The 24,795-nt window shown below is 38.4% G+C and overlaps 1 protein-coding gene and 1 long non-coding RNA gene across 3 annotated transcripts in view; one reads left to right on the forward strand and one right to left on the reverse strand.

The window, feature by feature from the left end:
- The window catches only part of CHCHD3 (coiled-coil-helix-coiled-coil-helix domain containing 3), a 164,178-nt gene that overhangs the window by 44,034 nt on the left and 95,349 nt on the right, over window positions 1–24,795 (forward strand). For both annotated transcript variants that reach the window (XM_080393445.1, XM_080393444.1), the window contains exon 4: window positions 10,579–10,723. In XM_080393445.1, the coding sequence (XP_080249571.1) occupies window positions 10,579–10,723 (145 nt within the window). The remainder of the gene's footprint in view (window positions 1–10,578; window positions 10,724–24,795) is intronic.
- The window catches only part of LOC308066318, a 230,422-nt gene that overhangs the window by 11,332 nt on the left and 194,295 nt on the right, over window positions 1–24,795 (reverse strand). The gene's annotated exons all lie outside the window — the stretch shown is intronic.

Consider the following 24,795-nt stretch of genomic DNA (forward strand, 5'->3'; position numbering starts at 1 on the left):
ATGCAAGTCTGTCAGAATGCATTAACAAACTTGCTTGTGTCAAACTAAGCAAAACCTCTGATGAATGGTTTCCACTGTAAACATAGCATACTCTTATTTTTTAGTCAGTGTAAGCTTTTTGAATTGAGGAGGTATCGTGTAGAAATGTAAGTGTTCAGAGATCATGAAAGAAGCTGGCTAAAATTAACATTAATTAAAAAACCCAAACCTCGTAAGAAAGCATATAGATACATTTTTTTTTTTCATACTGAAATGTGTTAGTTTTACGTCTTACATGGAGTTCATACTTAAGGATCATTTCCAACTTTGAAGATTTTAGATTTTTCTACATTTTTACAGGGAAGAGGAAAGGATGATTTTCCCTGTAGTGGACAAAGTGTGTAGTGGCCATCAAAGCACAAAACTTTTTTTTTTTAACATTTCTCAGTGTGTTGCTGTTCTCTGTGAATTAAAAGGTGCTTTTCCCTTAATGATAATCTTTCACATCTGCAGGTGTTATTAAAGAATGACAGAAATGGATATTTTGAAGTAAACAGAGTGAGTTCTCCTGGACTGAGAATTAAATTATTCATCTTGTTAGTGTGGCTAACATGGGTCATGCTGTGTAAGATTACAGTACCATGACATAAGTAAAATTAATGTTTTTTTGTCTTGAAGCCGTATGAAAGATGGATCTGAAAATGATGGAATTTTTTTCAGATCGAATCCGAGTTTTATCATGCCTTGTTTTGGAATGTATTTTTGCATTTCTTAAGAGATACAGAAAACAGACTGCTAGTCCCATCAGAGATGCTTTCTTGTTTGTTTCTTAAATTTCTAGTTATGCTGCGCAAGTATTGGAGAATGGAGCTAGCTGTGTATTTTGACTTCAGTGACTTTATTGGACCCAATATGGTGTTTGTCAGTTATTAAATGTCATTACTTAATTAAGGAATTATTTTTGTTGGGGTTTTGGTATTTTTTATGTTATTATTTATCAGTACTTTTACTTGAATAGAAGTAATTAAACTGATACATACAGAAAATACAAAATTCTGAAAACCTGAAGAGCAACTTTCTAACAAAGTTTTAAAATATAAATTTATTCAATTTATTCCTTAATATGCATTAATTTAGGAAAATTGACTTTTCCTCTACTGTCAACAGCAGTAAATGACCAAGATGAACTAAGTGACTGAGATCATTATTATTTGGTTTTTTTCATGGTGCTTGTGATGGTCAACCATAATTGATGACTGTTCTATGCTGGCTGGGTGCTCTCACCTGTAGCCTCTTTGTTCAGTGACAGTGTACAGTACAGCATCACTGCCATGATATTTCAACTGTTCTTTGTTCAAGTTGGGGCTAAATCAGTAGCACTAGCTTGGGAAAATGCCATAATTTAATTAATTTCTTCCTCCCGGAGATGTGGGGTAAGCATTTCAGGCTGTCTCAGGTAATGCTCTGAAACATTTGGTGTATTCACATGCAGATTTTCTTTTAACTAATGTTGCATTTGGTGTGTTCATAGGTAGTTCAAAAGCCGTATAATAACAAATGCCGCCTAGAATCTCACATTCACTGTTTCTACAGGAAAAAAAGATATAAATAAAAAAAATAGGAATGCTGAAGCAAAAAGGTTATTCTGCTTGAAATCAAATATTTCCCATTGAGCTTACATCTGAAGATCTGCTTTTGAACGTGGTTTGGACAGATGTTTTAATTATCTGTATAACTTAGATTTTGTTTCTGTCTGTCCTGCACACATCTCAAAAGATATAGACGTAAAAAGGAATTGGCTTATATAGAATCACAGAATGGTTTGGGTTGGAACGGACCTTAAAGACCACCTAGTTCCATTCCTTGCCAGGGGCAGGGACACCTTCCACCAGCCCAGGTTGCTCCAAGCCCCGTCCAGCCTGGCCTGGAACACTGCCAGGGGTGGGGCACCCACAGCTGCTCTGAGCAACCTCCCATCTCACCACCCTCACACTAAACAAGTTCTTGCTAATATCTAAATCTGCCCTCTTTCAGCTTAAAACCATTCCTCCTTGTCCTGTTACTACAGGCCCTTGCAAAAAGTCCCTTTCCAGGTTTCTTGTCAGCCCCTTTAGGTACTGGCAAGTGCTCTAAGGTCTCCCCGGAGCCTTCTCTTCTCCAGGCTGAACAGCCCCAACTCCCTCAGCCCGGCTTCCTAGCAGAGGTGCTCCAGCCCCCGATCATCTCCATGGGCTCCTCTGGGCTCGCTCCAACAGGCCCGTGCCCTCCTTGTGCTGAGGACCCCAGAGCAGAGGCAGCGCTGCAGGGGGGTCTCAGCAGAGCGGAGCAGAGGGGCAGAATCCCCTCCCTGGTCCTGCTGGCCACGCTGCTCTTGGTGCAGCCCAGGGCTCGGTTGGCTTGCTGGGCTGCGAGCGCACCTTGCCGGGCCACGCTGAGCTTCTCGTCCACCAGCACCCCCAAGTCCTTCTCCCCAGGGCTGCTCTCAATCCATTCTCCGCCCAGCCTGTCTTTGTCCTTGGGATTGCCCCGACCCAGGTGCAGGACCTTGCACTTGGCCTTGAACTTGATGAGGTTTGCACGGGCCCACCTCTCAGGTCTGTCAGGGTCCCTCTGGACGGCATCCCTTCCCTCCTGTGTGTCGACTGCAGTTCACAGCAAACTTGATGAGGGTGCGCTCAATATATATGAGAGCATCTTTCAAAATTCTTCTCATCTGTCTGCCGATGCGAGATTGCTCTGTGAGAATAATCTAGGTTTTGTGTTCAGTTTTAACAGAATTTAATATAGGTGGAGTGTACTGCAAACATTATTTTGATTAAAGCGACTTCAGGAATAAAACAGTCCAAAATTTGTCTTGTAGTGGAACCTAAAATGTGATAACAAAAATTACAAAATTTTTACTATGCCTCTGTTTGTTCTGAGATCCATAAATCTTTGCTTGCTAATGTATCAGGATTTACCTAGCCTGTTACAGTTTCCCCCAGGATTTTTTCCCCTCTGTGACAACAATGTTTAATCATACTTCTGGTTGGTGGTTTGGGTTTTTTTAAGGAAAATGTGAACTTCATATATTTAGGTCTGCTTATTGTGTTCAGTAATTTTAATGCATGTAATAGCATTCTGCTCTGAGTGACTCCAAGGGGCTGCTGTCACCAATGAGATGGGAATTACCTGAGTCTATGAATTTTCTCCAGAGAGGGTCTGGGTTCAGTTTTTTTATTCAAATAGATAATCTTCATAACTGTCACAGCATTCATTTCAGAGGAAATTTAGTAATTTTTTTATCCTGTAGCTAAGCTCTTAAGTCCAGTCTTTAAAGGCAATAAGAGCTTCAGGCAGGGCATTTTTATTTTCTGTTTTGTGGTAAGCAGGATGTTTGCAGTGCTGTGAGGATTATCAGTACAAAGGTGCATCCAGTTTTAGCCAATAGAACTTATTTTCTTCTGAAAAAAGCTCTCCCTGCCACTCCCCCCCCATTTTAATGCCCAAATTTTTTCTATGTTTAGAGTATCTGTAGACAGGAGATGACCTCATTTTCCACTTGCAAAACATACTTTTATTAAAACATATATAACAAATGAATTTTTGTATCTTAGCACAAAAATGCTTAGGAAGTGTTTTAGGTATTCACTGACATGTTTTTCAATTCTAATTTTCAGAAGTTTGGGTTGTACTAAAAACAGATTTCTAGAACAGGCATGGGAGCTGATAGGAGTATGTTGAAGTATCATTATTACAAGAAGCGTGTCCAGTAGGTTAATTATGTCAGTCATTGACTGTAAGGATCTACCCTTACTTCTAAGATAAGACTAGCTTTTGAAGTACCACTGAACAAGCTAGAAACTGAACTACGTGTGTACTAGGTTGTGTGCCTGTGTTCCTGAACTTCATTGAACATTTTCCTGTCTTCAGTCTGTAAAATTCATGTTCACATAAACAAAATCTTTGATTTTGCTATTTATTTTTGCTTTTGTCTTACTTACTGTAAATACTTCATTACTTTTAGTTATCTTTCAGCAGATAGATCTATGAATACGTAGGGATGTCTTTGTGTTTAAATATGAATATCAGAATATAGTGGTAAAATCAACAGCCAAAGGAAGACTGGGGTAAGCTTGGACAACTGCTAAATGAAGCAGAGTGCCTGGTTATAAAGGAAATGGAGAAGGTGGAGATACTCTGATGCCTCCTTTGCCTTTTCTTCTTCTGCCTTTACTGTTAAGGCTGGTTTTCAGGAATCTCAGCACCATGGGACCAGAGGGAAGGTCTGGAGAACAGCTGGAGGAGTAGCAAGTTAGGAATGCTTAAACAGACTGAACTTTGAGCAAGTTCCATGGGGTCTGATGAGTTGCACCCAAAAGTGCTGAGGGAGCTAGCTGGCTGATGTCATTGTGAGGCCACTCTCAGTTATCCTTGAAGGGTCATGGTGATCAGAAGAGGTTCCTGAAGACTGAGAAAAAGCAAATGTCACTCATGTTTTCAAGAAGGGCATTTTCAAGAAGATCTAGGGATTAGGACAAGAAACTGAAACACGTGAAATTCCATCTGAACAGCAGAGAACACTGTGAAGATGATCAAACACGGGAGTTGCCCTGAAAGTTTGTGAAGTCTTCATCTGTGGAGGGATTCAGAGCCCAACTGAACACTGTCCCAGGCAGCCTGCTCTAGCTGACTCTGCTTGAACAGGGAGTTTGAACTAGATGATCACACAAGGTCCCTTCCAGCCCAAATGACTGCATGATTCTGAGGGAGCTGTGGACTGCACTTCTCTTTTAATAAAGAGACAATCATCAAGCATTTAAAGGATGGGTGAAAGAAGTTACGACGTAGAACTTGAGTGCCAGAAGCTTTAGCAGTAATAAGATAAGTAACTTATTCATTAGCTGTTTGTTTACTAAATTACAAGAAGTACACGTACATAAATTTTCTTCATACCTCAGAGTGTTGAAGCCCTAAAAGACAGTGCTGTAGAAAGGCAGGAGTTGTTGCTTTTTGTGTGTGATTGTGTGCTATAAAACAGCTGAGAACATGAAATACTGTGAAGTGTTAATCCAAACTTTAGTACATAGAGGTTCTTATTAATGCTTTATGTGTATTTTCAAATAGCACTATGGAAAAGTGATAGCACTGCATCCTGTATTTCATTAAATTGGCTACTGTAATGCACCGTACAATTCTTGAAACTGTGTTTCATCATTATTTAGTAGTATTTTATTCAACTGTGTAGAAAAACATATAGCCAGCAGCGCTGCTGTTTCAGCACCTTTTTTTAAAACACTTTCTTTCTGTGTAAATGATCAGTGTAATGCATAACATTTCTTGTCTGTTAACTTGAGTTTTGTGCTTAAAAGTGAGAACGATTATATTGTGCCTTTATATTTCTTGTAATTAAAAATGTTTAAGTGGTTCATATGAGATTCTTGGAGTAGTGGACAGTACTGACAAGTTGTGCTGTTTAACTCCTTAGAAATTGCAGATGTGCATCTATTTTTTTAGTTTTGGCTAGATAATTTAATTTAATACTGTAGACTTAGCTGATGTTTGCCTTTATTCAGCTGCAGTACATGCTGAATGCCAGTAAAATGAATTTGTAATGTCAAGGAAGAAAACTACTGTAAGTTGATGCAAGCAAATGTTTGTGATCAGCACGTATCTGCCTTGTGTTTGTTTCATTAAGCTCCTACAAGCCACCCAATTATGTAACTCAAATAAATGAAAATTATTTAAAAATCCTACTTATTTTGTTAAAACTCTTGTGAATTTAAATCAGTTGAGGTGGCTATTTAGGACTTCTTTGTGAATCAAAATTGCCCCAAATGAAGAAGTTTAGTGGGTGCTTCAGGAAGTTTGCTAGTTACATTTTTTTCTGTAGGTGTGATCAGATACATTCCTGATCATGGAAACAAGGATTAGAGTAGATACCAAAGACTAAATTTTTTCTTTAAGGTGCTGCTATAAGCAAGACAGCCTTGGATGTTTTTTATGCACATAAAACAAGTACCTTTTTAGCCTAAATTGTAGGGAAAAAAATCAGCAAAATGTTTGCTTTACAGCTTGCCTTCACTGAGGTGACCTGGGTGTCTTGAAGTTTAATAAACCTACTCTTAGACACATTGGCAAAGCTGAACATGCAGGCATCGCCCAGCCTTTGAGCTTAGAGACACAGTACTGCAGGGAACTACTCGGGCTTGTAGCTAGCCTCCAGTGAAGGAGAAAGCTTTTGCTTCTGGAGATGAGCATGTAAATTGCAGATTTACTTTGTGATACCAGCAAATATACCCTGATGAAAGGAGGCATCTAGTTAAGCTAATTGAAATGAAGAGCTGATAAACTTTTTACGTAGAGGAGAGTTGGAAATTCAAAGACAAATGACAAATTCAAAGAACTGAAAAGGCAAAGCTGTGAAAACTCTCTGGCCAAACAACATGAAAAGACCTGTAGGAAAGAGCTCCCAAGCATTGCTTGGTGAATAGCTGTCTTCAAAAAAGATTGCAACTGATCAGATGTTCCACAAGATAAGCATGCAGGCATATGGACCAGCAAAGAAAGCTTTATTCCAAAAGGTGGGGGTCCAAAGGAAGCCAAGAAGTCAAAATGAGAATTGATGAAAGTCAAGTGGAAGCTTTGCTTTTCTTTATGTTTAAAATGAAATGGATGGGGGTGTTTTGGTTTTGTGGGGTTTTGTTTGGTTGTTTTTTTGTTTTGTTTGTGTTTCTTTGGGTTTGTTTGTATGTGTTTTGACTTATTGAAGAAGGTTTTTGTGGGAATACAAAGCAATCCAGACATCTCTGGAACTGTTGAAGTAAAATTAGTGGCAAAGTTCTAATGAATGTCAAAGAGATGATCTGCTGCTGACATAGAAAGGAATGGAAAATAAGAGACAAAAAATATTTACTAAAGGGAAGTAGCAGCAGGGAATAAATAAGTTGATTTCCCCTCCATAACAAAATGTTCTTTAAACATATCTTCTTTAAAACAACAACAGTGTAGTAAGCCTAATCTTGTCAATGGCTACTGAAACACTGGCAGCTTTAGAAAATTACTGGTTAAACTGGAGGAGGCGGCGATTTGTTGTGAACGATGAATGCAGATTCTTAGTCTGGAAAGTGGTCAGTAATGGGACTTCTCGGAAAGCAGTCTTGGAACTGATGTTTATATTTTCATTTCTGAAAGATGTGTGTGGTACAAAATTTACTGAAACTTTTGCAAAAAAAAAAGTTAGGGTGCTGTATGTGAGGAAATAAATGATTGACTCCTACCTGGTAAGTGGTATGGAAGTGCAAGGTACTTCTGCTAATAAACTATCGAATATTTTGCAGAATAAAAAACCTGGAAAGCATTAGTTAATCACCACAGTGAAATTGTCTGGAAATGGATCAAGTAGTTCTGCAACAGCTGCAGGGAAGAGCTGATGGATTGATCAGAGAAACTTTTCTTATAAAAGCCTGAAAGTGTAGATTATTTTTTTTGTGTGAAAAATGGAAGATGGAACATTGAACAAGGGTGTTATCTTAAAATGGTATTTTTTCCCAAAGTGTGCCCCCTGCGTTTAAATGGGGCAAGTATAAATTGAGTCAGGAATGTTCTTTTCATCTCCAAAATCTCCGGAAAGTGATTTTCTACTATAGCCTTGCAGGTGGAATAGTGACAGTGGTAAGATTTAGTTTTGGGGGGTGTTGTTTTTTGACAAGGGGGGTTGTAGTGGTGGTAGTTTGGGTGGGGGTGTTTTGGGTTTTTTTGGTGTTTGGTTTTTTTTTGGTTGTTTTTTTCTTTTCTTTTAGTTGTTGTTTTGCATGAAGTTGATCAGTTTATGCAAGGTATTACTGCTTAGCTGCAAGACTGTTAACTACCCGGTGACCTGGTAAATGCTTACAGTTTTGTGTTTGGATATTTATGCTGACTTTTAAACCATTATAAGTACATTTTTGAAGATTGAGGAACATCACATTAAGGAATAGGAGCTATCTGTAGCTACAATAACTGAATTTGCAGAACTATTAATGAAGGTAAAATCTTTTGATTTGTGATGTAAATATTTCACATATTGGTATCAATGAGCAAGCTAATATTAAATACTGGGTTTTGTCTTTGTATATGAGGAAAGAACACATCGCCTAACTGTTTAGTTATATCATTTTACAGGTGGAGTGGGGGAAAGGAGGTGAGCAGATAGTAATTTGTATTACCAAAGGTGGGAGTTAGAGACTTTCCCTGCACCCCTACCAGTTACTCTGTTGTGATGGAAGTTCCTCGGAGGATTGGTTTGGCAATGACAGTGAGATGAGATTGCCAACAAAGGATGGCACAGGATCCTTTTTCTGGGATTTTTGTCACGTAGTGTCCTCAGAAACCAGTAACTTATAAGATCATGTGTAGGGTTACATAGGTGTTTATAGGTGCCATTTTTGGGTGTCTTATCCTCATCCTTTTCTGTCTTGCTGTGGTAGGATGCAGCTGTTCATGGCCAAGAAGATACTCGGAACTGGACTGGCTCCAAAGCAGTTTTGAGATACCTAGACTAATTTTAAATGGGCTGGTTAAGGTCGAAATAGCAAGTCTTGCCCTTAATTCTCTGCTTTTGGGAAACAGCATTATATAGCCATCCCTTCTGTCACTGGTATGGCTGTACCCTCGGCTGTGGTGGTATCTGTTAATTCTGTGGGATGTCAGTGCTTCTGATGAAAAGCTTTTTAATGGCTCACTGTAGGGTAAGGAGTCAGGTGGCTCGTGAACATAGATGAGATTCTGGGTCATTGTCTTGTAGCAAGTTGCAGTAAAGGACATGCGGAGTTTTGGCAAAAGTAGAAAAGAACATCCTGTCCCTCTGTAGTGTACTTAGCAGGGAAGCTGAATGTAACAGCGGTCAGGTTAAGCCATCAAAGAGTTTATCTTGACATTAGGAGCCCATTATTTTTTAGTGTTAGGAAGACTGACTTTCTTCTTTTTGCAATAGAGGTTGACAGGTGATCTCATGAAGGTTCATAATTCCAGAGGCAAGAAGGAGACGACTTGAGAAAGACTGACTAAGCTCATGTCAAATACGTGAATGATTTGGCAAGAATTAGATGTAAACATCTAAGTGGTTTTTTAAAATTTTGGAGAGATTCTAAGGTGGAAGTCTCTGGCAGCCTTTTTCAGACGTTGTCTGATTTTTATTTTTTTTTTCACTTTGCTAGATACAGTATACATAAAGAAGAGACGTTTTTAGGGGAAAGCCGTTTGTGGGAAGTAAAATCCAGAAAGGATGAAGGCGGCGCTTACTTCAGTCTCAGGGAATGCTAAGTGCCTTTTCTGCTGTGTCTCACAAGAAAAAGCTTCTGAGACTTCTATTTTGACACTTTTTTTTTCATTTTAGACAAAACATGATTTCTCCAATGGAAAAGACAACCAGTGTTTTGACTGCAGTTTGCAGTTTTGACTGCACCGTTGATTGTGTGAAGGATTTGTTATATCAATGCTGCTGGAATAATTTGGGGGACCTTGGGAAATCACTTAATGGAATTTGGTCCATGTCTGCGTAATCTGACTTTTTTTCTAAAGTAATTGAAGATGCTGCTTAATAAACTTTTTATAAAGATTCCCAGTTGGTTGCTGCGTTTCAGAGGATTGTATCTGAGCACAGAAGCAATACATCTTGTAATTGTCTTTTTTCCTCCCCACCTCACTTAAATGTTTTCCCTGGGGAAGAATCTAATGTACTATAATGCTAGTACCTTTTACAAAGTGACCCTACTCATTATGATTTGTTCTCTGAATCTCCCTTGACAATGTATAAATGCACTGAGAATACTTAAGCTTCCTCTCCATCATTCTTTCAAAAATCTATTTCAAAACTGGTGTTTCATACTGCTGTTACTATTCTGAGTTCCCTAATGCTGACTCTCTGTTCAGTGTCACAACATACAAGCAACAGATGAGTTTTATTAGTTCAACGAAAATACACAAATAATAAATTGTTTAAGTTAGATATGGTGTGCTTATATTGAGTACTATAGTGAATATTTCAAATGTATTTATGTTTTGTGACGTACAAATGTTGAGAATTTTCTCGGACTGGAGTTGCTTTTATTAACTCTGTTGTAACAAGTTCAATAGCTATTTTGATCTCATCTTCTCAGATTGCTGGGAAAGGTTTATTATGGTGGTTCAATCTTTTTGCAGTTTGCTGAATAGATGCAGTATTTGAGTTTACGGTGTGTCCAGAGGTAGGAAAGCATTATCCCATTGCAAAAGAGTGGAGCTCTTACCTGGAAATTGGGTGCCCACCAGATGGTGGGGAGAGGATTTTCCTGGGAAAAGGGTACCTTAAAAACACTGCAAAACCAATCTACAAACAGAGCTCCATGCATATTCTTGTTACTTAAAAATATATTTTCATAAAGCTCTTGAATAAGTTGTATTTTATATGACTTAGTGATACTAAGGCTTGTAGCTTTTGTGTATTCTGATTTTGACACTTCAATCTGAAACTTTTGGAATTTTTAGCAAATATTTGTATTTAGGTGTACAGTGACTGCTTTTAAAATGACTGTGCCTATGTCCTTCTAAACTCACATGGAAAATATACCTTCAATCTATATTTCCCTCCACCTTCTGTAGATTGAAACAAGAACAAATGTATGTCCGTGATGAGTTTGGCAAACTCCTGGAGCGAGAAAGGATTTCTTCTAATGAACATTTGACTCGAGCCATTCTTCGAGAGAGAGCTGCGACAGAAGAGGAGCGTCAGAAGGCACAGCGATTTGTAAGTTTCAAAACTTTTATGGAAACTCAGAATTTTCAAGCAACCATGACTTCAGACTTGTTTCAAATTATTGATAGGAGAGCAGATCTCTTCTTATATTTTTTTCTTTATTACTAGTAAATTGTATGCCATTTTATTTCTTTTTTTTGGTCAAATGTCCCTGTCTTGGGAATACCTGATTAGAAAGAGCCTAACCTTTCTGAAGGTACAAATATAGTACAACTTCTTGTGTGTGGATAATGTTAAATGTCTTTTTTTCCAGAGGGTGGAAGAGCAGTATGATAGTCTAGGTCTACCTACCAAATTGGCTATTCTGTATTAAGAAGTTACAGAATACAAGAGAACTTTTCCAGAAATAAATTACATCATATTTAAAGGAAGTCCATTATATTTCTGGGCTGGAAATCTGGCTGACAATAAGAATTAAAAAAGTATTGGTCTTTTAGTCTTATGTGCTAGAAAACAACAAAAAGTCTTAACTTCTAGTGATTGTCTCAAACCTTGGAACCAGCTTAGTGAAAAATTCTGTATCCAAGAATCGTATTTCATTAGAGCTGATGTATAAAAACTTCCTGGCAAGGAAGTTGTAAAATATGGCTGGCTGTTTTTCCCTGAAAACTGTCACTATATATATTTCAGTCCATTTCAGATGTCTGGCAGATTTATAACTTCTTATATTTGGCAGATGCTTGCTGCATTGAGTCTGTATTGACTCTTCTTTGTAACAATTATCATTTTTCTTTGAGGTATGAATATACCTTCCTTTTTTTTTAATTACTTGAGTATAAACAGTAAACAAATTGGTATTTTCAAGAAAAAAGTATAAAACACTCAGGCAAGCATGGCTGTGAAAATTAACTTGGTTGCTTATGTGAGCAACTATATAAATGTAAATATTTCTTTGGCCCTCTAGCTGAAATAAAATCAAAGCTTTCTATGGTTTATTGGTTGGTAACATAGAAAACCAATCGCTTCAATAAGCAGTAGTGTTATCTATGCTCTGTAATTAAAGATCTATTGCCCATTTTATTTTTCCAAATCACAATTTAAAACCAAACAAATTTCACCAAAATACACCTCAGTATTAGTACCTTTTGCGGATGTTTCCCAGTGCTCTTTCACCTCCATGGTAACATTACTGTTGAAGAATAATTACAGTATGGTAAACAAATGTTTAGTATTTTGTCATTTTAAATTATCAGAACAAAGGAAAACGGAGAGGAGTTATGATCAAGGTACAGCTTTAGTGTTATGCCTGAAACCCCTGGATTCTTAATGTTGTGCAGGAGAGATAAGGGTTTTGTGGCCTCAACCTAATGAGGAGCTGAAGATTTATAATGGGGAATATTATTTGCATAATTACCAGGGGGTTTGCATCTTTCACTTACTAACATAGTTAACACTGTGCTTTTGAGAAGCACAAGATGCCTTTCTCATCAGCCAAATGGTTGAGAGATTTCTTATTATGGATATCAAACTAGTTTATTTAGCATTATGTCAATTTTAAATTATTTTTTTACTTACTTTAGAACATTTAAGTTAGCACTGCCAAGTGAAGCAATCAGGAATTACCGTTAACTAATTTTGAACTGTATCAGCCTGGCAAGTGGTGGTTCAAGGTGTGTGGTGTTGCTGCATGTTCAGTTGGAAGAAGAGCATACAAGTGATACTAATTAAATGAAGGAAACACCTTAAAAATCTACAGAAAGTCCCCTCATGGGGGAGGCAGCATGCCTTGCTGCCTTTTTGTGGTGACTGCATTGCTGCATGGCATTTTAGAGCCGACTACCAAAAACATGCTTTTGTGGAAGCACAGGTATGTCAGGGCATAGATTTTGCACATCAGAAGAGAAGCAAGGTACCTGAGCTCTGCTAGTGATTTATGTATCCTGGCATAGTCATCTCATTTTTGATCATCTTACTGTTTCGATCTGTGAAATTTTAAAATGTCTTGAGGTTCTTTGATGAAAATCGCTATGTGCATTTGCTATTACTATTGCAGATTTGCCATTCCCACTTTAGTTTGTTCATTCTTTGAAGTGTACTGTAAGATAACAAAGTAGCAAGTAGGCTTTGTGTGTTTGTTTCCTTAAAATGGATCTAAGTATTAAAGTATTCAGTAGTTCTCACTCCCCTTGCAAGTCCTTCTGTAAGTTGCCTCCTTTATTTTCCTGTAACTAGTCAGTTTTTATTCTCTTGGCTTCTTTGTTATGATAGCTGTTTATTTGTTCCATGTGTCTTAAGCTGAATTTGTAAAATCTGTAAGATGGGAGGATATATCTATGTGTACCATTTGTCAGGTAGAATGAGTAATTCCATGTTTCAGCAAACTGCTGCCGTAGGTTTCTATTTTATGTAGCCGGGATTTGATCTGTAAGATTCTTTTTGGAGAAAAATGAGTGTTTCTGAACCATCAGTAGCATTGTCTGCAAAATTAATTCCTTTACTGCTGCTAATTTTTTTTTTAAATAGTGCACAGGAAAGGAAATTTTGTTTAGAAAGGAAGAATTTTATTTTTTCTTTATAAAGGCTGTTAATACAGTTCTAATAAATAGATAAAAAATTGTTTGATTAAAGTAGTATTTCCCATTCTTCAACTATTTTTAACACTGGCTGCTACTTATAGTTTCAGAACGAACAAAATTTCAAGTGTTAACGCCCCAAAAGTTAGCATTAACTCTTTGTACAAATGAAAAAAATGGATAAAATGAAGCTAAACCGAATGGCTAAATGAGTGAAAGCTTTGCAGGTGACAAGAACTACAAGTGACAAGAAAGACATCATTTGTCTCTTTAAGGGAAAGTATTCCACTTCTCCAGAAAGAAAAAAAAAAAAATGTAAAAGAAGTCAGCAGAGCTTGGACAGCAAAGTAGGGTAAAGGGCATCCTTAAAAAAAATGTGAAATAATTTTTCAGTGAGCAGAATGAGGAGGAATCTGACATTTGTTAGACTAAATGTTAAAAAAGCAAACCCCTCCAAAAAACATAAAGTATGACAAAAAGGATTTTAATGAACAACTAACAAAAGGCATAAAAACTACCACATATACACATACGTGTGTGTATGCACGCTCACACCCACACCCGCTCACTATGGAACGAGGAACCCACCAAAGACTAGGCTCAGGAGCAGATTGGGGAGTACGAGCAGTACACAGAAGAAATGAGGCCGTAGTAGGAGAGCACCCTGAATTAATTGGTGATGAGGGGACTGGAGCATCTCCCTGATGAGGAGAGGCTGAGGGAGCTGGGCCCGTTTTGCCCGCAGAGGAGAAGACTGAGAGGGCACCTTATGGGTGTCTACAACCATCTCAAGGGCGAGTGTCAGGAGGACGGGGCCAGGCCCTTGCCAGGGGTGCCCAGCGACAGGGCACGGGGCAGCGGGCACAAGCTGCAGCACAGGGAGCCCCACCTGAACAGGAGGGAGAACTTCTTTACCGTGAGGGTGCCAGAGCAGGGGAACAGGCTGCCCAGAGAGGCTGTGGGGTCTCCTGCTCTGGGGACATTCAGACCCCCCTGGACGTGCCTGTGTGCAGCCCGCTCTGGGAGAGCTGCTGAAGCAGGGGCTGGGCTGGGGGGGCTCCAGGGGTCCCTCCTGACCCCACCATTCTGTGAGTTTTTTCATGTGTCTATTCAGAGTGAAGGAACTCTCAAAGTTCACAGGCCAAAACTTTGCTTTTTAGAGGTCTCCTTAAAGAAAGTCTCAAATCTGAAGTTTCAGTAGAAAACATTAAGGGAAATAGACAGTTTTACCAATAACAGCTTTTCAAGCCTGGGTGATATTCATAAAAGCTCTGAAAGAAACTCAGAGATGATAGATGAGCTAATGATAGCTGAACTACTTATGTGCTGTGTAAGCTGTTAGGGAAAGCTCCCTCAGTGCAAGTGGACTGGAAAGTGGCTGATGGGATGTCAGCATCTTCAAAAACAATTTGGGGGTGGTGGTGGTGGTGGTAGATCTAGTGGTTTACAAACCAGTAATTCTGATGTTTGTACCAACCAAGGTAGAAATTACAATTTAGAGTGGAATTTACAGACCCTGACCGAAGCCCTAGATATCCCTTGTGGAGTCTGTGAGGATTTGTTGAAGTGTTGATAATTAATTTAGCAGAAATAAATCCAGCTGCTGTTGATTCCTTTAGTAATGCCTTCAGATGTCATTGACTTTGAGGCGTATTTTAGACCTAGCCTAACTTTCCTTACCATGCAGCATTTGGGTCTAGTCTTTAAAAAGCAATGCCAGTGAGACGTGGTGTGCTGAAGAGCTGGTGAGGACTTGCATCTCCTCTGGCTTCTCCCCCATTGCTGGCTGTGTGATCCTGCTGTCTCCTTGCAGCGGGGCTGATATTTGACACTGAAACAAGCTGACTTGGGAGATGTTAGTTATCTTTTTTTTTTTTTTTTCCCCCCTCACCTGTCTGACAAGTCATGTGAACTAGCTTATTTTGAAGGGCTGTATATACATCAGTGTAAGGTGGAAGGGATGTTTTGCTGATAAAGGATTTCTTTACCTCTTTTTCTACTCATTGCCATCTCTGCACTGCAGTTCACGTCCTTTTCTGTTGTGTCTGTGCAGACGTTGTGGACTGAAGCAAATACATTACAAATCTTTTCTGGAGCCCTTTTTCAAATGCAAAAGTGCCCACAATTTTATATAAGTCTTTATAGCTTGACTAAAAAATAACTCAACTGAGGAAATTGTGAAGTGTATATGGAGGGCAAGTTATTGGGGGAGGAAAATTAAAACCTCTTGACCTGGCCTTGACACCAAAGAGAATGTTTTTGTATCTTTAGCTTTACATGGTATTTGAGACATGGTATTTACAAAGTATATCTGAGTGTTTTTACCAAAGGACAAAGTGCATTGTGTGCTTGTAGTAGTACTTGAGAACTGCCTGTAGCAGTGCAGCTGATAAAAAACCCCACATTTTTTTCTTCCGTACATTTAGCACGTATATGAAATTTTTTTCTGCCCAACACTCTTGAAGGAGGACTTCGTAATACCTTAAGTCTCTTACTTCATTCTGACCATACAGAATTTCGGTATCGGTGTGGTCCTCTTTAGCAAAGATTGCCGCAGTTGAAGGCCCCATACTATTTTACTCACATAGGTAGCATACCTATTCTCCTTTGCAGTATTTATTATTGGCGACTTTTGCTGCACATCTAAAAATTGTGGATAGTTGAGTTTGGGCTAAGTCTTGTTGAGTGACTTTAAATGTGGTAGCTTTGCCGTAAATAGCTTATTGACATTCCATCACTTGAGTCATTATGAGAGTCAGGGTGAGATGTAGAGAATATGGAGTAAAAAAATCAATAGTTATCCAAAGTGCAGAGGACCTGTTGTATTTCCATCTCCTTGTAATGACCTGGAGTTTACTGTTAACATATTTGCTTCACTGTCTGGACTGAAACGAGCTGTCATTAGGACCCTATGTGTTAGAGAATGGTTTTATTGAGCTGCCAATGACATTGAAGTCTCATTTCCCTCTGAAGAGGCACAGACATATTGTTCTGTTCATGTGCTATAACCATAACATTAAAATTTGATTATTGCTATCATTAGAAATCTGTATCCATACTAATACAATTATATCTATTTCTCCATGTATTGTTGCTGGCTTTCATTGAAGTACCTGTTAGAGAATTAAATCTGTTGTTGCTGAGGTAATTTTTTTGTTTCACAAATTATTTTCTGCACAAGAAGGTCTATTAATAAATTCTGCATTCAAAAAATCGATTTGGTAGAAGTATCCTTTTATTAAAAAGCACTTTTTGCACCTTAGGTGAATGTGGTGATCAGATTATTAGATATTTTTTCCTACCAAAATCATATTTGAGATGTATAATTCTTCTTATACTTTTCTGAGCACTGAAATCAATAGACAAAATGCTTTCCTCGATATATTAGAGCTGAAGCATGTTGAGTTATGTTAGGAATGAATTTGACCTATTGTCATAATTGAATACATATCGTTAGAGGTTTTCACTCTTCCATGTCTGGACTGTTTAGCTGTTTTCCCTATCATCCTTGGGTGGCTGGTTCTAGTCACTACGTACATGTGCTATGCAATGACCTTTGCTTTAGTGTTGCATTTATTTTTCCTGTCCTCAATTCATTAGATTTGTCAAGAGGAGGTCCCCTATTTTCCATAAGCAGATTATGTTCTGACCCTTCCTGCTTTTTCCAAACAGTCCTGTGCTAACCATATTTTAAGGATGACTTCACTAGAAAATACCAGGGGGAAGAATTACTAAATGAGTTAAGGCATTAGTTCTCAAGAGAAAAGAAGTCTGTTTACAAACCTGCAGTATTTATTACATACCTCATTTAGCTCATTCATCATTTTAATAGAAAAAAGAATCTTTTTAGATGATTCTGAAATAATTTGAGGTAAACTACATAGCCTGAGACAAAACACGATTGCTTACTGTAGGGAGGGCCAAGCTGTTCCTGAAAATTACAGTACAATTTATGCCTATAATTCATGATTTACGATAGTAAAAATATTAAAGGCTTGTATTTGAAAATTAGACTGAAGGTTTGGAAACCACATGGTACAAAACTACAAAATTAAATCTAATGACAGTTGTTTTGTCTCTTGTTCCTCAGTTTTATAATTTACAAAGAGTTTTTCTTGAATCTCTTTGAAAGTAGATATTTTTGGAGATTTACTCATAAGGTTTTGTTTAGTTTATGTACACTTTTTGCATCTGCTGCTGTTCTTGTGGTTCAGAAATAGCAGTTTTGTTGCATCAAATAGTCTTTTTGCATTATTACTCTTGTGATATGGGAAAAAGTAATCTGGTTTTGGTTGGTTCTGTTGTAAAAGACGGGATGAAAGACAAGAATGGAGGAAGATATTTTTGAATATTGCAGATGTGATCTATCTATTTTTTGTTGGTGTTTTTTTTTCCGGAGGAGAAACAAAGGAGGTTGTTTTTTAGAGAAGGAAGAGGGATACAATGAAAGAGTCATCTGCATTTTGAAAATATTAAACTCCATCGCACAGTAAATGCTCACCTTTGAATAAACATTGTATCATGGGTATGGCTTATGTCCCTTCTAGCATCCATTTCTTCTCTCACTGACTTTCTTCCTATCATTCTGGCATTTCTACTGCAGTGTTAAGGGTTTGGGATAGGAATCTGGCTTTCTGTTTTTTCTGGGGTGTTAAATAGATTATATGAAACTTTCCTGTATGAAAAGGAAGCTATTGCAATGCAAATAGAGATTGATAATGGTTTTTTTTGAGCAATACAATAAATGGGACTTTCTACCAGATACCGTGAATGGTTTTCTTATCTCAGTAAATATATGTGCCTTGAAGAAATGCTAAAGAGCCATCTGTGTGTCTACAATTATTTTATTAATAGGAGTGAACAATTTTTCCCCCACTGATATAGTTAAACAGTAAAAATAATTCAAAATAGCCTGTGGGTGACTGTTCGTGCTGTAGGTTGTAATCCCAGTTCAATCTCTTGTCATGTGAACTGTTAAGCGAATGTTTTATTTCATCTCTGAAACTCCCATTAGGTGCCTGTGAACTAGAATAAGAAGTTGCTTACATGTATCTGTCTTCTGTCCCTTTACAACGTCCATTCTGACATTTAAAATATTTGTCTAAATGGAATAAAACAAATAATTTTCACCTTCCTTCAGTTTTTCATGTTACAGACATGTATTTTTTTCAAATTTTCATATGTAATGATTAATGGGGGTTTTATTCCCTCTATCTTAAAGTTTGACAGATAGGAAAAACAAAGTAAAAATGATAAAAAAAAATTAAAGGAAAAGAAGGTATATACGGTGAGCATTCTCTTTAAAATTTCTTTTTGAATGGTGAGAGGAATATGTTTTGAATAATCAAACAGCATTTAAAAGCGTGCTATTTTTTAATTCTTATATAGCAAACCCCAAGATATTTGACAGAAGCAAAATTAATCACTATGTTATCTCAGCATCCAGATGAAGATCTAGTGCTTTACAAAGCCTGCTGCTCCATCAATTCGTTCTTTTGGTTGAATTCAAATTGAGTTCATTTTTATAGATTCACTGCATAATACTCTCCTCTCTCCTCCCTCATTCATTAACCAATTTGTTCTTGCTACTCCCTTTTTATTGAATGGCTCACAAAATTGCCATGCTATCTTTTCAAATGAATATCATCATTCCTTGTCATGCATGGGCAAAAAATAAGCATATTAATCTTTTTTACATATACCTCCCCTTCTTCCAGAGAGAAGTCCTGTTTCTGCCCTCCAGATATCATGAAAATAATGTTTTCAATATTGTTTTCTTGAAGCTTTTCTAGCAATGTTTGTATATAAATATTCCTGTCCAGACTCCTTTTGATTACTTCTGGGCCTTTGGAGCATGTACACCCTGTCTTTTGTATGACACAAGATCAAACAGTTGTCAAGACTTGACCTTGTACACGACATGGTACAGATACATGCTATGGATTAAAACAGATGCATTTGACCGAAGTCTTGAAATATAATCCAGAGACAGTCTCTTCCATTTTAACAAAACAATTTGCTTCGTCTTCAGACTCATTCTGACTTAATGTTTGTTTACTCTCAGGTTAGGTTAATTTTGGCTAGGCAAATATTCACTTGTCTCTCCTTTAGAGTACTCTAGTTCTCTTCCTTCCTTTGGGTTGAAGTAGAAGACTTATGAGAAGAAAAGTGCTTTGAGGGACAGGGGATGGAAATTAAGAGCAATTTTTTTTACTTATGACCACCTGAATAATTAATGAAAATCCTTATTTCATGATGGCTGTAACTTATCTGTGAACTCTTCACTGTGTAATGTAGGTATCTTGCTTAGGAACACCAGCTGAAAGAAGGGGATAAGGCCATTGAAAGATAACAGTTTGGAAAGGATCCAGGCAACTCTATGTATAAAAAAATCACTATTTATTAAAAGTCACTATATTGATTAGTGGGTTTGATGTTGCTGTTTTATGATATTAACTTTGTATATGGTTTTAGGATTTGGTATAATCAGGACTCTGCCTGTTCTGTGGGAAGTGAGTTCTGAGATGAGGGCCCTTGCTTTTGAAGTACCAAGCTGGAAAAAAAAAAAAAGAGGCTTTGGTGTGAGTACCAGTAAGATGACAAAGCGGTACATATAATATTCCTTATGGCTTAATTTGATAGTTTTATTTTGTAGACATGCCTTTTAGTTTTGTATAACTCTCTTTAATTTGGTATGCCTCCCCATTTATTGAGAGCAGTTTTGAATCTGGATACTGAGTTTTGTGGACAGAGCTGTTTGGGAGTGAGTGGGATATGTGCTTCTTGCATCTCAGAAATCCTGGAAGAATGGAAAATTTCTTCCCTCTGGGAGGTATGTTGTCTCTGTTTTCCAAGCAGTTCTGTGGTGACAGTTTTTCTTGGGAATGGGAGGAGAGTAAGAAATCTGGAATTTCTTTGTAACTAAGCAGATGAATAGGCTATGCCCCACCAACTTTTATATTCACAACTATGCCCAACATTGGGTTTTAAACTTGAGAGTAATTAAGGTTGAGATACCGGTAGTTAATTACATGTACACTGCCCCATTTAGGAGGACCTGACTTACCTGGTGTTCTTGGGGAACTTGACATTTAGTGGTAGATGTCCGTTTTTATCTTTGATCTACTACTTGAAGTTCTTTTGCATTCAGGAGTACCATTGCCACCCAGTTTTACATCTCTTTCCCATTTAGAAAATTATATTCTTGACAATAAGAACAAAAGCTTCCCCCCTTCCCCCCCGCCCTCCGCCACTGCTTATTTTGTAGTACCCTAAATTAGGGAATGGACGCTGTACCAGTTTCCTCTACCTTGAGTGCTATCGGGCATGGAAGTGACCTCCCAGCCTTAGTACCACCAAGGCAATGTTAACAAAGTATTTTTCCTTGTGCATTTCTGAAAGCTTAAGTCTGGTGCTGTGCTTGTATGAGGGAAAGAGAGAAAACATACTTAGACTAAACAAAAAAGCACTTGGAATTTAATGTTGTTAAGGCCAAAGCGAGTGGCAGGTCCAGCTACATTATCAGCATGTGCAACAATGATGTCATATTCTGCTTTAACAGAAACACAAGTGTAAGTGATGCCTGAGACATTTTTATTGGTTTTGGTTGTTAATACTTTTTGTGCTCTTTGGGCACTTTGACATATTCTTTATTTATTAGTATATAATTGGATGACTTGTGCTTCTGCTGTGAGTTAGGGAAACAGTGAAACTTCAGTGTCTCCTTAGGAGAATTAAATGACTGAAATACTGTTGCGTGCTTTTTTGGATTGGTTGGTTGGTTTGTTTGTTTGTTTCCCCAGTTTAAATGCAGTTTAGTAGATTGAAAAATTCTGTTGCCTCTCCTTGGCTGTCAATTCTCCATCTTACTTACCACATTTAGTTAGCAAGGAGCCTATAACAGATGATGATTAGTGTAACAGTCATCCTCAGGAAGAAATTATTTACCTTCACCAAATATAACACTTCCTGTGAATTTGTATATCATAAGTCAGAATGAAATGTGATCCAAAAATGTCATTTAATACAATTACTATTGGTGATCTCATTGCCATCGGTCCACTTACATAGTGTCACAAATTATCCTGGGTGGTTTAAGGTACCTGAGGTAGGCTAATACTGGTAGAGTTAATAATAATAATTTGAATTCTAGAAAACACATGCTGATAGGGAATGGTGTTTTGGGAAAAAGGGATAGAGGTGACAAATTAATCACAGATTCAAATAATGGTTTGAGTTGGAAGGGATGTTAAAGATCACCTTGTCCCACCCCCCTGCCATGGGCAGGGACCCCTCCCACCAGCCCAGGTTGCTCCCAGCCCCATCCAGCCTGGCCTTGAGCCCTGCCAGGGATGGGGCAGCCACAGCTGCTCTGGGCAGCCTGTGCCGGGGTCTCACCGTCCTCACAGGGAAGAATTTCTTCCTTACATCTACTCTAAATTTAAAGATCTAAATTAAATTAAAAAAAAAAAAAAAATCTCAATTTTGGAGGTAATTTTAAGCTTACTTGTCTTTTCATATCCAGATCCCACTGGATGTCTGGAATGTGTTGAGACGCTTAAGTGTTGTAGCAATAGGTGCCAATGTATCTAAAGCCTATAGCCTGTATACGCCTATACAAATCCAATGGAAAAGAATATTTCAGAGAGAGAGTGAGGAAAGAAAATGGAATGTCATCGTCAATGTGGGTTTGTTTTTTTTTTTTTTTATATAGATGCTAAGAATTTTTTGGTCTTATCATGTATTACTTGCATGATATATTGTGTGGCAGGCGTGCCAATATGTGCACAGAGGAAAAACTAGTCTGTCTCCTTTTTTAAAGGAGGGAAGAGTTTAACGTGTAAGGGTTAATAAATTGGGAATGTTAATGTATCATCTTATTTCAGTAATAAAAATTATTCTCTTGATAGTACAGTCTGCTGAAGGCTGTTCCTGATAGCACAGTGTCATCTCTGTCCTGCAAAGTACAGTGGAGTTTGTAGCTGGGAATTCAGCCTCCTAAGAAATGTAGTGATGATAGCCTTTGTACATACAATTATATGTGTGTCTAGTCTTTTTTTTTTCTCTGAGGTTATGTATTCAGGGAATCTGACATATGGGGGGCTGTGTTGCTCCTAATAAAGTAAATCAAACTTTGATTTATACAAGTAATCTAGAGAATTGAAGCCAAGCCATTTTCTTTTCAGAAGGTACCTTCCACTTCAAAATATGCTGATTTCAACATGTAGCCTTTTTTTTTTTTTTTTTTCTTTATAAGGAATTTTGAAAGCAGAAACTAGTTTCAGCTGTCAAGTCCGCTGTTAAAAAAAAAATCATAGAAAGGATATGGGAGAAGCTTGTCAACAGTCATTTTTGGGAAGCCATGGCAAAAGAAGATGATAATATTTGCTTGCATGTTAGGTCTTGGTTAATATGGCTGATACATAAAATTTAGTTGTGAGCTTGTAAGATCCAGCCATCTGTAAACATAGTAAGATACTGCATTGTCTTTTTCGTAGATGGTTAAATTCAAATCACGTTTGTAAATAAATAAAAATTCATTATTTCTCATTTTCCTAATTATCATGCAGATAAACAGTGGGGATCGTGACATTAGGATAAATAAGTGGCTTATGATTTTGCTTCAGAGAAAGAAACTCTTGCTGTTCCCCCTTTCCCCCCCTTGGGCTATGTAGCAGTAATAAATGAGCAAGTCCAGAGTACTTTATGATAGATAGTTAATGGTGCTGTGCCTGAGCCAACAGGCTTGTTTCTGCAGCAGCTGTCACAATTCATAGTTATTAGCATACCTTTAATGGTTGCATTTTGAAATAATTTCTACTATGGCATTTAGTATACATAAAGGAAGAAAGTCATGACATTGAAAAAGGAGTTTTAGGTGTAGGTGAATGTTTTTGGCTGAGTGCAATGTTGGAGTGTGTATGCATGAAGGGTGTAAGGGTGAATTGAAAATTATTAAAGTAATGTTACAGGTAAATACAGGCTGACTTTCAAAGTCCTTTTGTGACCATGTGTCTGTCTTTAAGGCTGTAAATAGCCCAACAAGGGGCCCTCTGCACCATTTTTTACTGGGCGAGCGTTGCATTTAGAGCCAGGAAGACTGCTGTGAAATCTCAGAGGGAAGAGAATTATTGTGTGCCACAGTGATGGCCAAGTCTTTTTAGCTTGTAAGGCAACTAAATGGGCTACCAAATATTTGAGTCATGACAGCAGATTCACAGCAATGGCTTAATGTACATGCTTTGATGCAAAGGAAGAAATACATCTGTAGAATATCAGATTTTCTTTTCATGCTTCTGAAGATGGGCAAGAAGGATGTTAGAAGGAAGGATAATGAGTGGATGTTGTTTCTGCCTTAGTAATGGGCATCTTCTAAGAAACACTCATAAGTAGGTTAGTTGGATCTTTGTTTTACACTGTAATAACTCATGTAATATATTAATTTTCCTTTTTACTTTTATCTGCTTGTTGGAAGAATGAGAAAAAAACACGCTGTGGTTATTTCTTTTGAAAGTAATGATGTTGGAAGAAGATACTGAACTTGAGAAAATCATTCTTTGAACATGCTACCTGCAAGTGAGCTAATGTACAGCAGAAAAATAATGCCTATGGTTTTCTCTTGTGGTTTGGTATGTCTTAAAATTATTTTTGAAGTTTTATATGTACAGATTTGGCCTTAAGACAGAGTGGTTATTAAGGTGTAGTGGGTTTGCATGGCAAGATTTTGGTAGCAGGGACGGGGGGGGTGGGTACAGGGGTGGCTTCTGTGAGAAGATGCCAGAAGCTTCCCCCATGTCCAATGGAGCCAAAGCCAGCCGGTTCCAAGATGAACCTGCTGCTGGCCAAGGCTGAGTCAAGCAGCAGCGGTGGTATCACCTCTGTGATAGCATATTAAGAAGGGGGGGGAAAAAACGTATCTTCACTGGTGGGAGAGAGGAGTGAGACTATGTGGGAGCAACAGCTCTGCAGACCCCCAAGGTCAGTGCAGAAGAAGGGGCAGGAGGTGCTTCAGGCGCTGGAGCAGAGATTCCCCATCACCCCCCGGTGAAGCCCATGGTGGGGCAGGCTGTGCCCCCGGCCCATAGAGGTCCGCAGTGGAGCAGGTACCCATCTGCAGCCCGTGGAGGACCCCATGCTGCAGTAGGGGACACCCAAAGGAGGCTGTGAGCAGCTCCTGGCAGGGACTGTGGCCCCATGGAGAGGAGCCTGGTCTGGGGTAGGTTTGCTGGTGGGGCTTGTGCCCCTGTGGGGACCCACGCTGGAGCTGGCTGGGCCCAAGGGGCTGAGCCCCATGGGAGGGACATGTGCTGCAGCAGTTCATGAAGAACTGCAGCCTGTGGAAGGACTAACATTGAAGAAGTTCATGGGGGACTGTCTCCTGTGGGAGGGACCTGCGCTGGAGCAAGGGAGGAGTATGAGGAGGAAGGAGTATGATGGACTAACCATAATCCCCATTCCGCATTACCCTGCCCCACTCAGCAGGAGGAGGCAGAGAACTTGGGAAGTTAAGTTAAGCCAGGAAGAAGAGAGGGGTGGGGGAAAGTGTGGGTT

This window comes from Falco punctatus (genome assembly GCF_963210335.1).
Source record: "Falco punctatus genome assembly, chromosome: 6".
NCBI lineage: Eukaryota > Metazoa > Chordata > Aves > Falconiformes > Falconidae > Falco > Falco punctatus.